This window comes from Mastomys coucha, unplaced genomic scaffold, assembly GCF_008632895.1.
Source record: "Mastomys coucha isolate ucsf_1 unplaced genomic scaffold, UCSF_Mcou_1 pScaffold21, whole genome shotgun sequence".
NCBI lineage: Eukaryota > Metazoa > Chordata > Mammalia > Rodentia > Muridae > Mastomys > Mastomys coucha.
Genome location: NW_022196904.1, coordinates 163,349,760 through 163,362,696, shown reverse-complemented (window position 1 = coordinate 163,362,696; position 12,937 = coordinate 163,349,760). Strand labels below are relative to the sequence as shown.

Genomic DNA, 12,937 nt, shown 5'->3' with positions numbered 1-12,937 from the left:
ATATATATATGTTGTAGATATTCTTAATGTGTCCTAGAATTTTTCTTGTGTTTGATTTTCCATTAGTTGCAGGTATTTAAAAAAATTTCTTTTTTTATTTCTTCTTTGATACCTTCATCAAACAGAAATAAGTTGTTTAATCTCCATGAATTTGTGTACTTACTGGAGACTTGTTAGCATTTTCTGTTAACATTTACCACATTGTGGTTAGATAACATACATTTGTTAAGATTTGTTTTGTGTCCCAACATTTGGTCTGTTTTAGAGAAACTTCCATGGGATACTAAGTAGAGTGTATAGTCTATGATGTGTCTATGGAATATTCTGTAGATATTTATTAGGTTTATTTGATGAATGATGTCATTTAATTCTGATTTTTTCTTTTCTTGTCTTTTTTTTTTGGTACAGGTGGCTTGTCTACTAGGGACAGTGGTTTATTAAAATTGCCACCTAGTATTTGTTTGTTGTTAATCTGTGTCTTTAATTCCAATTCTATGATTTTTTTAATTGGGTGGACTAGAATTTGGTACATATAAATTTAAAATTATAATGTCTTCTTGGTTAGTCATTTCCTCGATTAGATTGAAGGTCCTTATTTATTTCTCTGATTAGTTTTAGTACAGAGTCTATTTTTACAGATACTAAAAAATAAATGCTTGCTTGATTTCCATGTCCCATTTGCTTGAAAATGTTTTTTTCATCCTTTAACTTTAAAGACAAGTTTTTTTTTATAGACAACGGAAAGATGAATTTTGTTTCTTAGTCTGTTCAGTCAGCCTCTGAATTGTGACTGAAGAGGTAAACCATTAATATTTGAAGTTATTGTTGAATGGTACGTACTGATTGTATAGTATCATTTTGTTGCTTTTTATTGGCTGCGCTACTAGATGTAATTTCTAAATCAGTAGTTATAGCCTCATCTGCTCTCTTTCTACAGTTTCTTGGCTATGATTATTCTTCTCTTGAATCTGAAGTATTGCTTTTGGTATTCTGTTTAGGATTGGCTTAGTGAACAAGAGCCTTTTGAACAAGAGTATTTTGGAAAGGATTTCTTTCTCCATTCTTCTATAGCAGATAGGTTTTTCTGGGTAGAGTAGTCTAGGTTGGTAGTTATAGCCTTTTAGAACTTGGAATGCATTGTTTCAAACTCTTCTGTCTTTCAAAGTTTGCATTGTGAAATCTGATGTTATATGGCTGGGGTTTCCTTTATATATCACTAGTGTGTTTTTTCCCTTGCATCTTTTGATGTTCACCTTTTGATTCTTATATTAGTGTTTGAACAATGATATGCCATAATGAGTTTCTTCACTGGTCTTGTTTATTTGCTGCTCGGTGTACTTCTTCTAGCTATATCAGTGTGTCCTTCCTTAGTCTGGGGAAGTTTTCTTCTCTTATCTGGTTGAACATCATGTCTATTCCACTCACATGAAATTCTCTTTATGCCTACAATTTGAAAATGTGTTTTTTTTCTATTATTCCACAGTTTTTGATTGCCCTTTCCTACTTTTTTCATATACTCTGCTAGTATGATCTAAAACTTTTACCTTCAAGTTCTAATATTCTATATCCTGCTTGATCTATTTATTCAACTTGTAAAGTTTTCCTTTGAGTTTTTCCTTGGATTATTAAGATTATTATCAGCTCCATCTTCATCTTTAGCTTGAGTTCTCTTCAATGTTTGTATCTATTCATTGAATTCAGCAGTCAAGTCCTGGATTGTCTTCCTTATGTGTGTGTGTGTGTGTGTGTGTGTGTGTGTGTGTGTGTGTGTTGAGCATCACTCTGGCACCTGTTCTCTTTATATTCATTGGTTTGTTTCTTTGTGTCTTCTTTAAAGTCTTTGAGTTCTTGGGAGAAGTTAATAGTTGTTCTTCAAATGCTGTGTCTTGGGGTTTACCCGTGTAATTATCATTGGAGAGCATTTCTATAGGACTGCTGGTTTTCAGAGGTAAACTGTCTTGCTCTTTCATATTGATTGTGTATTTGTGATGAGACCCTGGCATGTGGACTTCTTCAGTTGGTTTTATGTCTAATGTGGACACAAGCAGGCTGGGACAGAGCATAGGATGTGCAATCTGGGCTGAATCTGAAAGTGGTCCATAGTGCAGATATGATAGAATCAAGTAGTATGAGGGGAACTTGGACTTGTGAACATCCTTTCCAAAGCTTGGGGGTTATGGTCCAGATCGATGTGGCTGGCTAGACTAGGCTGGAACATTAGATGTGGGACTCGGGGTAGATTTGCGGACTGAAGAAGGTGCTAGAAGAGTGAACTTACTTAGCAAGTCCCTGGCATAAGGTGGGCACTGCAAGCTGAGCTGGCAGGTTAAATGTTATATTAAATGCCAGGTCAAAGTCATCTGGTAGGAAAGAGGCCTGGGCTCGCAGGCAGGATGAAAAATTATACATTTTAAAGAGCAATGTTGTATTTTTATTGTTTGTTTTCTATTAACAGGTTTTATTGGCACAAAGGAATACTGGGTTTGAGCAATGCAACAATATACTGGCATATTCCAGATACTGCTCACCCTGGAATCTATAGAATAAGATATTTTGGACACAATCGGAAGCAGGAACTTCTGAAGCCCACTGTCATACTAGCATTTGAAGGAATTTCTTCTCCTTTTGAAGTCGTCACTACTTAATGAAAAGTTGACAGATATTGAAGAAAAGCATTTCTCTGTGCACATTATAGAGTGATTTCACACAAATGTGAACTGCCGGTTTAATTTTCATAATTGTCTCTGTTTGGGGGACAGGCCGTTTATTGCTAATGGGCCAGAGGTATGTGTTTGTGTTGTTGTATGATTATGTGCATGTGTGCTAAGAGAGAGAGAGAGAGAGAGAGAGAGAGAGAGAGAGAGAGAGAGAGTTACTAGTGAGCAAGAGAATATGAGAGAAGGGCCACTGGCAACCATATACCTTGTGATCTTTATCCTAAAGCATGATTTTCCTTGAAGCTTTGTGGTTGTTTAAGAGATAATTTCCTCTAATATGAAATCCCTGAAATTTAATGACAGTATGTGAAAATATGTGAATGATGTTTATCCTATTTATTTATAGAGGACACTAGAGAACTTTCTAGAAGTCCTCTAGAATGATACTTGATTTTACAGAGAGGAAAAAGAGGTTTAATTCTCTTTAGGTTAGAATAAGGTTAGTATACTTTCCCCTAGTCATATTTACAAAATACCATGTAACTTTACTACAAATACTTGAGCCCAGCTAAAATATACCCAGAAAATTAGTGTGCCAGTTTTTTTGGTTTTGTTTTGTTTTTGCATTCAAACAAGCATAGTTAGCCACTTTAGAATGGATCTTCTTGGCTCAGGGTTATTGTTCATGCTCAGATCATTTCTCGAATTGCCTGCAGAGTCCGAATGTCACTTGCAGTGCTTTGATTTATGCCTTGTATTCCTCAAAGTGTCCTTATCCTGCTAAGTCACACCTCTTCCTCCCAACATTTACTCTAAATGATTTTTAAAGGTTTTCACCAATCAAATGTACCTCACACTATAAAGCTTTGCCTTGAATGTAGATTTTAAAACAAAAGTGTTAAGGCTGGAAATGTAGTCATCAAAGAGGAAGTTTGAAATGTATCTGTCTGTTCTTTTATCAGCTACTCCCTCCCTCATGATTCCTTTGAACCATTGAATAGTCATTTAAACCCACATATCCAGTGTTGTACTCATCCCTGGATCTTCACAATTGCAGACATCATATTGAGATGATTACCTAGACAATTCCTTGAAGGACAAAATAAATATTTAACCAGAAATGTAAATTCTGGAGAGGCATTTGAAAATCACAAATGTTCATGTCTCCGTTTCATGTTTCCCAGGGTGGGTATTCTGATTTGGGAGGAAAGAGGCCCCCAAATAATTATTAAATATCAACCTGAAAGTAATGATTTAGAAATTATGATCTAGACAGTCTAATGAATGAGATGGGACAATGTAACATGAATTGTCTGAAAGTACTAATTGCATTTCAAATTATGTAAGTTAACTAGTAAAACCAATTTTTGAATCTCAATCACACTTTTGTAGGTAGGTAAAGAGAGCATTTTAGGAGGAAACCAATCTTTATTTCAAAACTAAATTTGTTTTAAAAACAATAGTGGTAAGGTAAACCTTCATTTATTTCCCTATGGTTTACCCACTTAAACATTGTAGATTGAATCAAAAGACACCTGGAACATGTTTTGGTGACTCCATTTCCCACTTGGTAATTCTATGGATGTTAACTGCTGAAGAATAAACTGATCAGGATTTTCAAGGGCTGTGAACATGTCTCCTGATGGGAACACCCTATTAAGTATAAAGGTTCAAAATAGTTGATCTCAAAACTACACATACACACACACACACACACACACACACACACGCACACATGGTATTGTTTAAAATTTATTTCTCATGACCCAAAACAATACAAGGATTATGCAAGGTTTCACCTCCACCACCATTCTCCCCAGTGAAACTTTTCTCAAAGTCTGAGTAGTTTCCTCTTTCTCACTAGTAACTATCCCACAATGGCCATTGCATCACTAGTAATCGGTGTGCCCAGCCCTGCATGGAAATAAATCACAGAGACATAATTTCCCAGTAGACTTAGTCTCTTCTAGCCTGTGTGCTTCTAGTGAATGCAATCTGTAAAAAACCCAAGCAGGTCTCTGCATTATCCAACCATATTGACTTACCTGTGCATAAAGGAACCTCACTAGGTAACTGATCTGGTCAGTTCATCTAAAGTCACAGATCTAGTTTATGTCTCTGTCTGGAAATAGCTTCATGGAGCCAAAATACGCGGAGGAACCTCTGGAGAAGGGAACTGAATGTGGAAAGTGTTTGGTTGGGTTGGTGAGAGCACTGTTCCCGAGAAGGGTTTGTTTATCATGCTTGACTGTTTGTGCTTTACTGTGCTGTCTGTGCCTTGCCTGCTCTGATTCCGGGATTCCGTCAGAGAGCCTAGAGTAATTCCTTTTTCAGGTCTATGTTTTTGTTTTGTTTTGTTTTTTGATGAACATTCTGTAAAAAACTGTCAGCATTCAAGATTATATTTAATAAAAATTAAGAATTATACTTGGACAAAAATGTTTGGGGAAAGTGATTTGTAATGAGAGGTAGTGCAGACTCTCTGAAGAAGAGATGGAAGAGGGCCATGGATTCGTGGTGTTATTTGAGGTGAGTAGTAGAGTACACATGGAGGAATCCATGGCTCCAGATACATAGGTAGCAGAGGATGGCCTTATCTGGCATCAGTGGGAGAGGAGGCCCTTGGTCCTGTAGAGTCTTGATGCCCCAGTGAAGGGGGATGCTAGAGTATGCTAGAGTAGTCCAAAGATTGCTTTGCAGGCCAAAGTAAAGGGGGAAGGAAGATTATGTTTAGGATCTTTTTTTTTTTTTAAGAAGGTGGAAACTAGTAAGAACACAAGGAGAATACCCCTTAAGTTTCTCTTCTCTAGAACTGTGTCATGCAATCATTCATAGCTGCAAGGGAGCCTTGGAAAGAGAATATTCGTTGTTTTCCTCATTTGGAAGCAAAAGAAAATCCTAATGATGAGGATAAAGAGATGAAGGATGCAACTTTTTAAAAGAATGTCAACAAAACAAAGTATTTTGCAACTTTAGAGATTTACTTCTTGATCCATGATATGTGTATGACATATCTGTACCTAGCTTCTTTTAAAAAATACTTCCATTGTTGAGCGAAGGGAACCTATGACCTGGAAAGTAGGGCATCAAAAATCATGTATCAGCTCTTGACAACATCACATCACTTTTTGCATCTCATTTATGGCCACATCTAAAGCTTACCATGCCTACACCCCAACCTAGTTTCTCTTCGTTATAACAACAGTGAGTTTTACCCTAGGAGATACATTTTAGAAAAGCTATCACAACCACAATTCTCAAAAGGAACCAAAATTTCCACTGGAAAGTGTATTTCTTTAGTAAGTTTGTTTTGAGCACCTATGCACTTTGTGGCTGATTAAATCTTTAGGATAAAACATGGTGAGGCCACACAGCTATTTTTTTTTTTTTTAATCAGTGAACTTGGAGTTTAAAGGATAAAGCATATAGGTCAATATATGCTTAAGGTACATCATGCCCGCCACTGCTGTAGTATTCATGGTACCAGAGGTGATGACTCTGTACAGTTTGGGAAGACATCCCAGTAGGTATCCTGGGAAAGAACCACATAGTTAAGACCTACAGTAGATGAAAAAATTAGCCAAAGGAAAGGGAGTATTGAGTTTGTGCTAGTGCACAGGCCAGGTGTTGTGTATGCTCTTTCATTGAGAACTGAATCATGACAGGCCTAGATGTTACTATGCTTTCCCAAATTTTTCCTCAAAGTTGTGCACTGATACTCAATGATAGTCTGAATTCCATTGAGGAAAGAGAGTCTGTTGGCATGGTTATCAAGGAGTTGTAGACTAAGAATCAGTGCACTGTGTCAGGTATATGGACATTTTATATATAGGTACCAGGCAGAGGAAATAGCAAGGATATCAGAGGACATTGACCAGGACTATAACACTGAATTTGTCTTCATGAGTAACAAATGGTTTCTATTTGCATTTTTCTCCTTGAAACTGTTTGCTTATGATGTCCTTGAATGTATTAGTCCTATACTCCAATAATAAAGTACATCTTTTATAACCAACAACACTAACTTTGGTTTCCCATGGTATTGGTGGTACCTCACCCTTCTGTTTTTATGAGTCTTTCTGTTTGAACTGAATTTTTCCCCTACACCTCATATTTCTAAACCTATGGTGCCTTTTTCTTTTTTCCTTTCTGTCTTTCTTTTTCTTTCTTCCTTTCTTCACTTCCTTCTTTTCTTTTTCTTCACTTTCTTCTTTCTTTCTCTTTCTTTTTCTTTCTTCCTTTCTCTCTCTCTTTCTCTTTTCCTCCTGAGACAGGGTTTCTCTGTGTATCCTTGGCTATCCTGAAGCTTGCTCTGTAGACCAGGCTGGCCTCAAGCTCAGAGATCTGCATGCCTCTGCCTCCGAGTGTTGGGATTTAAGGAAGGAGCCAATCTCACCCAGATTTGTGATTTCTTTGTTTATTTTTATACCTGCTAAGTGTCATATCATATAGGCATAGAACCTGTACCTCCTTGAAAGATACCTTCCAGGTTTGCTAAGCCTTACTAAATGTAGGACAAGAGCACCCCCGGTTTCCCTGCCTGATGAGGTCACATATTAATTAGACACATAGTTTTGCAGAAGTTCTCAGGTTTTCCTTATGCTGAAATGACCATGAGACTTTCCAAACCACCTACTCCAGCCAAAACTATAGGGGTATAGTGTCTGTTAACCTGATCTGATGATGTCAGCTGACCTGATATCCACTTCCTTGTGGCACAACATCTCCCCTCTCCTACTGTCTCACACGAGATCTTAAAAGAGCATGCTTTGCTTTTCCAGTCCCTCTTTTATCAGTTCCTCTTGATCATTTACAAATGTAATAGAATCTCAGGGGATTGAGGGTGGCTTTTGAGTATAGATGTAAATAGGAAGCTGTGTAAAGGAGAAGAGAAACATGGGCTTTAGCCGACTGTGGCTCTGATCATGGAAGGCTACTTCTTTGCTTGGTTTGTAAAATGGTTATAGCATCAGTGACTTTTGATTTCTTTGACATTAATGCTGATGAGAGGGTGTTCTAGGAAGTACCTTGCTTCGTTCTACTATTAAATGGTGTCAGACTTTGAGTAAATTATTTTTAAAGACTTAATTTGGTTTTAATTGTGTGTGTGTATGTGTGCGTGCATGCACATGCAAACAAAGGTTAAGGACAGGGAGCTGCTGGATCCCTAGATTCCCTGGATCTAGAGTTACAGGCAGTTGTTAGTTACATGAAATAAATGTTGGGATCTGAACTTGGTTCCCCTGCAAGAGCAGCACACGTTCTTGGATGCTGATTCATCTCTTAAGCCCCAGAATAAAGTAATTTTGTAAAGGCCCAGTCTCTTCATTTCAATATTTTAATTACTAAAAGAGGAGTATTTATCTTTTTTTGATTATGAGATTAGAATAAGAGTAAGTTGTTGGCTTCACATTTGGTGTGTCTAGGTGTTCAATTGACCTGGTGGCTCATTTTGTTGGATGATATATACAATAATGCATCTGGAAAATGGGAGAAACTAAAAAGCCAAAATTTTTCCTCTGAGCACCAAATCCTAATTGGCCTGTATGTCTCTATGCTTTCCCAAATCTTTTCTCGAGGTTCTGCTTTGATACCTCACGTTAGCATAGTCTGAAGGTTTGAAATAGAATGAGAAGGATGTAGAGCCTGTTGCTGTTATCTAGACCTAGAGAGGATGGAATGTAGAATAAGAGTCAGTGCAGTTGGTCTAGGAATGATGCAGGAGGTACAGAAATGGCTATAATTAAAACACGTGGTATATTGGTTGTCTGAGAGATGAGATTGGGGAGATTAGGTCGGAAACAATGAAATTCTGAAACATCATTTAGGGGATTATAACAGCCCAAGTTAGAGAAAGCTTAAAGTGAGAAGATCCAGGACGCTGACCTCAATCTGATTTAGGACATATAAGCCTTTGACAAAATGTCCAGGTGGAAGAATTTAACACATACCGGGCAATGCAAAGTAGGGAAAGTGAAGAGAAACTAAGACAAATGATGAGAGATCATAGAAGGAGAAAAAGAAGTTGGCTTTGTTAAAAGAAGAGAATAACAGGAAGGAAACAAAGATTTGGATAGCAGGCCTTAGGGAAACAGTCATATTTAGGAAAAAGTGTTCTATGGCTCCAGCCACATATGTAGCAGAAGATGGCTTTATGGGACATCAATGGAAGGAGAGGCCCTTGGTCCTGTGAAGGCTCAATGCCCCAGTGTAGGGGAATGTCAGGGCAGGGAGGCAGGAGTAGGTGGGGGGAACACCCTCATAGAAGTAGGAGGAGGGGGATGGGATAGGGGGTTTCCAGAGGGGAAACTGAGAAAGGAGATAACATTTGAAATGTAAATAAATAAAATATCCAATAAAAGAAAAAATATTTAAAAGGAGAAAATAGTAATTAAAACTCATGGTAAGAAAAAGAAAAAAGAAAAAGTGTTCTGTAGGCTTCTTGTACCTCTATGGCCATCTCCTTCTTTAGGTTGAAGAAGTTTTCTTCTATGATTTTGTTGAAAACATTTTTGGGTCCTTTGAGCTGGGAATCCTTGTTCTCCTCTATCCCCATTATTCTTAGATTTGCTCTTTTCATTGTGTCCTGGATTTCCTGGATGCTTTGGGCTAAGGAGTTTTTATGTTTTGGATTTTCTTTGACAGTTGTGTCAATATTGTGTAAGGAATCTTTTGCCCCTGAGATTCTCTCTTCTATCTCTTGTATTCTGTTGGTGATGCTTACATTTGTAATTCCTGACCTCTTTCCTAGATTTTCCATTTTAATGGTTGCCTCCATTTGTGTTTTCTTTATTGTTTCTACTTCTACTTTTAGGCCTTGGATCACTTTGTTCAATTTCTTCACCTGTTTGATTGTGTTTTCCTGTATTTCTTTAATAGATTTATTTGTTTCCTCTTTAATGGCTTTTACCTGTTTACCTGTATTTTCCTGAATTTCTTTCAGTGAGTTATTTATATCCTCCTTAAAGGACTCTATTCATGAGATAGGATTTTAGATCAGCTTTCTGATTTTCAGATATGTTGATGTATCATGAGTTTTGCAGGCTTTCCCTCCCTCTCTTCTCTCTTTCTTGCTTTCTTTCCTCTTTCTTTCTTTCTTTCTTTCTTTCTTTCTTTCTTTCTTTCTTTCTTTCTTTCTTTCCTCTCTTCCTTCCTTCCTTCTTCCTTTCTTTCTTTCTTTCTTTCTTTCTTTCTTTCTTTCTTTCTTTCTTTCTTCCTTTCTTTCTGTATATATGAATATATGTGAGTCATATGCATGTAGTGTATATGCTTGTGTGTGAGTGCATGTTTGTGTACGTAGTTCAAAGCTAGAAGTCTACCTTAGGTATCCTTCTTGATTACTATTCAATGTATTTCTTGAGATAAGGTCTCTGTGTGAACAGGATTGTGTAGATTCTGCTAGCCTCAGTGCCCAGTTTTCCTGGGAAATCCTCCAATGCTGAGATTCCAGGTAGGCTGCCACAAGAACCTGGCTTTTATACGTATTCTAGGAATCCAAAATGTGGTCCTTATACTGACGTGGCAGGCAAACCCTTCATTATGGGAGCCACCTCAGGTCCTTAACTGTTTATGTATTTAGTCTTTTTTTCCCATATAAGATCTCAGTCTGACCTTCAGCTTGCTATATAACCAAGGATGACCTCGAATCTGTGAGCCTCCTATGAGTACCACTCATGAGATTAGAGATGGGTGCTGTGACAGTAGACCTGGTTTAATTATTAGTTGTAGCTTTATTTTAATTAGATTCAGGCTAATTTCATTTCTGTTTGCCAACAAGGCTTTCATAGTAAGTGTTGTTGTTTTTATGTTTCACAAAGCCATAGACACATAGTACCTGTTTTTTCGCTTCAGTTATGATTGACACTATATTCAGGAGCTGTCAGTCTGTTCCATCCCTTTAAAAAAACAGTCAGACATTTCTCCAAAAAGGGTTTCTTTTGTCTCCTGGGAAAAACAACATAGCAGCCACTGTTGGTGGGGCATTCACCAAGAAGACTACTGAAATATGGGTTTAAGCCAACAGAGCTTTTTATTAGCAAGCCAGTGACTACACTGGGTGTTCATGGTCCCAGTGTAGCACCAAGCCTTTCTCAGGGTGAACTTTTAGGGAAATCCTAGGGAAAAAAATGCCCATCCAGGTATATGAACCTTACAGAACTCCAAATTAACAGCATTAGAATGTAAAAGCCTCACAAGCTATTATAATTAAAAGACAATAGGTCAAATACTTAGAACACAGAGTAAAGAATGGGTATTAAAAGCAGCAAGAAAGAAAGGCCAAGTCACTTATAAGAACAGGTCCACCTTCTATCATGCCTGGTGGTGAGAGCATGCAGACTGATGGTCTGTGTAGATGGTGGTAGTCTTTCCCCTATCTGAGAGCCTGGGTCAGATCAATCAGTTCTGTTCTATGGGCTTGTGCCAGGGAGTTCTCACACCAGAGAAAGGCATTGTTAACACAGGGAAGCAGAACTGACAGAAACACACAGAAAGATACACACACACACACACACACACACACAGACTGACAGAGAGACAGAGAGAAAGAGGATGAGAGAGAGAGACAGACACACACAGAGACACACACACACATACAGGCAAACAGAGAGACAGAGATAGACAGAGAGAGGATCAGAGAGAGACAGGCACACACAGACACATACATACATACATACAGAGAGAGAGAGAGAGAGAGAGAGAGAGAGAGAGAGAGAGAGAGAGAGAGAGGCTCAATAAAGACAACCAGGGGTGGCTACGTTCACACAACTGAACAGAGCGATCCAGTGACATCTCATAGTTCTTGGTCACTGGATCAGCAGCCCAGTCTGACCTCTCCTTTATGTCCAAACCTTAACCAGACTTACCCTTGAAAGTGACAGGCCAGGCAACTTTCTAATTTGTTTCCCTTTGGAATGCAGATGTCATTCCAAAAGTGCCTTTGAAGCATTAGCCAACAATTGACCAAAAGGATCAGGAACAACTCAGGTTATGCCCACCCTAGAAGTCCGCTGATCACCATACTATTCCTTGCTTCAACGGCCTCTGAGAACCCCAGTGTCTAATCTTTGGGATCTCAATGCGACTCCCAGAAATTTTTCCTCATTTGTGTGCTTTTAAGCACAAAAATCATGCTCTGCCTTGTCATACTTCAGTTTACAAAAACAGTGAGGCAGAAGTAGAATTATAGAAGTGAAAGAACAAAGTTAGTACATTTTGAGACTTTCCTGAACTATGAACTTACATGAATTGGCTTTTGTTTTAGCTTTGGCATGTGGTACTGTCTACGTGCTGAGTTTAAAGCCTGAATAGTACTTCCGTCATGGAGTCCGTTGTGCTAAGGTCTGGGACCTGTTACATTTGGAGATAGGGTACCCAGTGCTCCACAGTGCTTCAAGGTCTTGTCACTGGAGAGAAACTGGACATGTGCCTATTTCACAAAGAAGGCAATCAGAACAGTCTGATGCTTCAACTGCAGCCGAAATGACAGCACTTGATTTATTGTCTCTGAATTTTATTTTATTAATTTTACACTGGAAACTGGGGTTCCTTAAAACATTACCATTTTTTGTTTATGGAGAAAAATTAAAAGTTTTATTAACCACGAATTACTGGGCTGGTTAGTTTTTGTTCACTAGACACAAACTAGAGCCCTCCACACACATCCCCCTCCACCCCCCCTCCTGGGAACTGCTTCCCTCAGCCTGGCCTGCAGGTGCTTTCTTGACTGATGATTGATGGAGGAGGGTCCAGCCCACTCTTGTCGATAGCATCTCTGGGCAGACAGATGTGAGTTCTGTAAGGAGCAATTGTGATAAAAACTGCATGGTATTGGTACAGTGACCAGCAGGTAGATCAATGAAATAGAATTGAAGACCCAGAAATGAACCCAAAAACCTATGGCCACTTGATCTTTGACAAAGGAGTTAAAACCATCCAGTGGAAAAAAAAGACAGCATTTTCAACAAATGCTGCTGGCTCAACTGGTGGTTAGCATGTAGAAGAATGCAAATCGATCCATTCCTATCTCCTTGTACAAAGCTCAAGTCCAAGTGGATCAAGAACCTCCACATAAAACCAGATACACTGAAACTAATAGAAAAGAAAGTGGGGAAGAGCCTTGAGCACATAGGTATGGGGAAAATTTCCTGAACAGAACACCAATAACTTATGCTCTAAGATCAAGAATTGACAAATGGGACCTCATGAAATTGTAAAGCTTCTGTAAGGCAAAAGATACTGTCAATAGGACAAAATGGCAACCAACAAATTGGGAAAAGATC

The 12,937-nt window shown here is 38.3% G+C and overlaps 1 protein-coding gene across 4 annotated transcripts in view; it reads left to right on the top strand.

Moving 5' to 3' along the window:
- Asah2 (N-acylsphingosine amidohydrolase 2) overlaps nt 1-5,090 on the top strand; it is a 112,404-nt gene extending 107,314 nt beyond the window's left edge. For all 4 annotated transcript variants that reach the window (XM_031390087.1, XM_031390089.1, XM_031390086.1 and 1 more), the window contains one exon: nt 2,456-5,090. In XM_031390087.1, the coding sequence (XP_031245947.1) occupies nt 2,456-2,645 (190 nt within the window). In that variant the 3' untranslated portion in view covers nt 2,646-5,090. The remainder of the gene's footprint in view (nt 1-2,455) is intronic.
- Nucleotides 5,091-12,937: the final 7,847 nt, after the last annotated feature.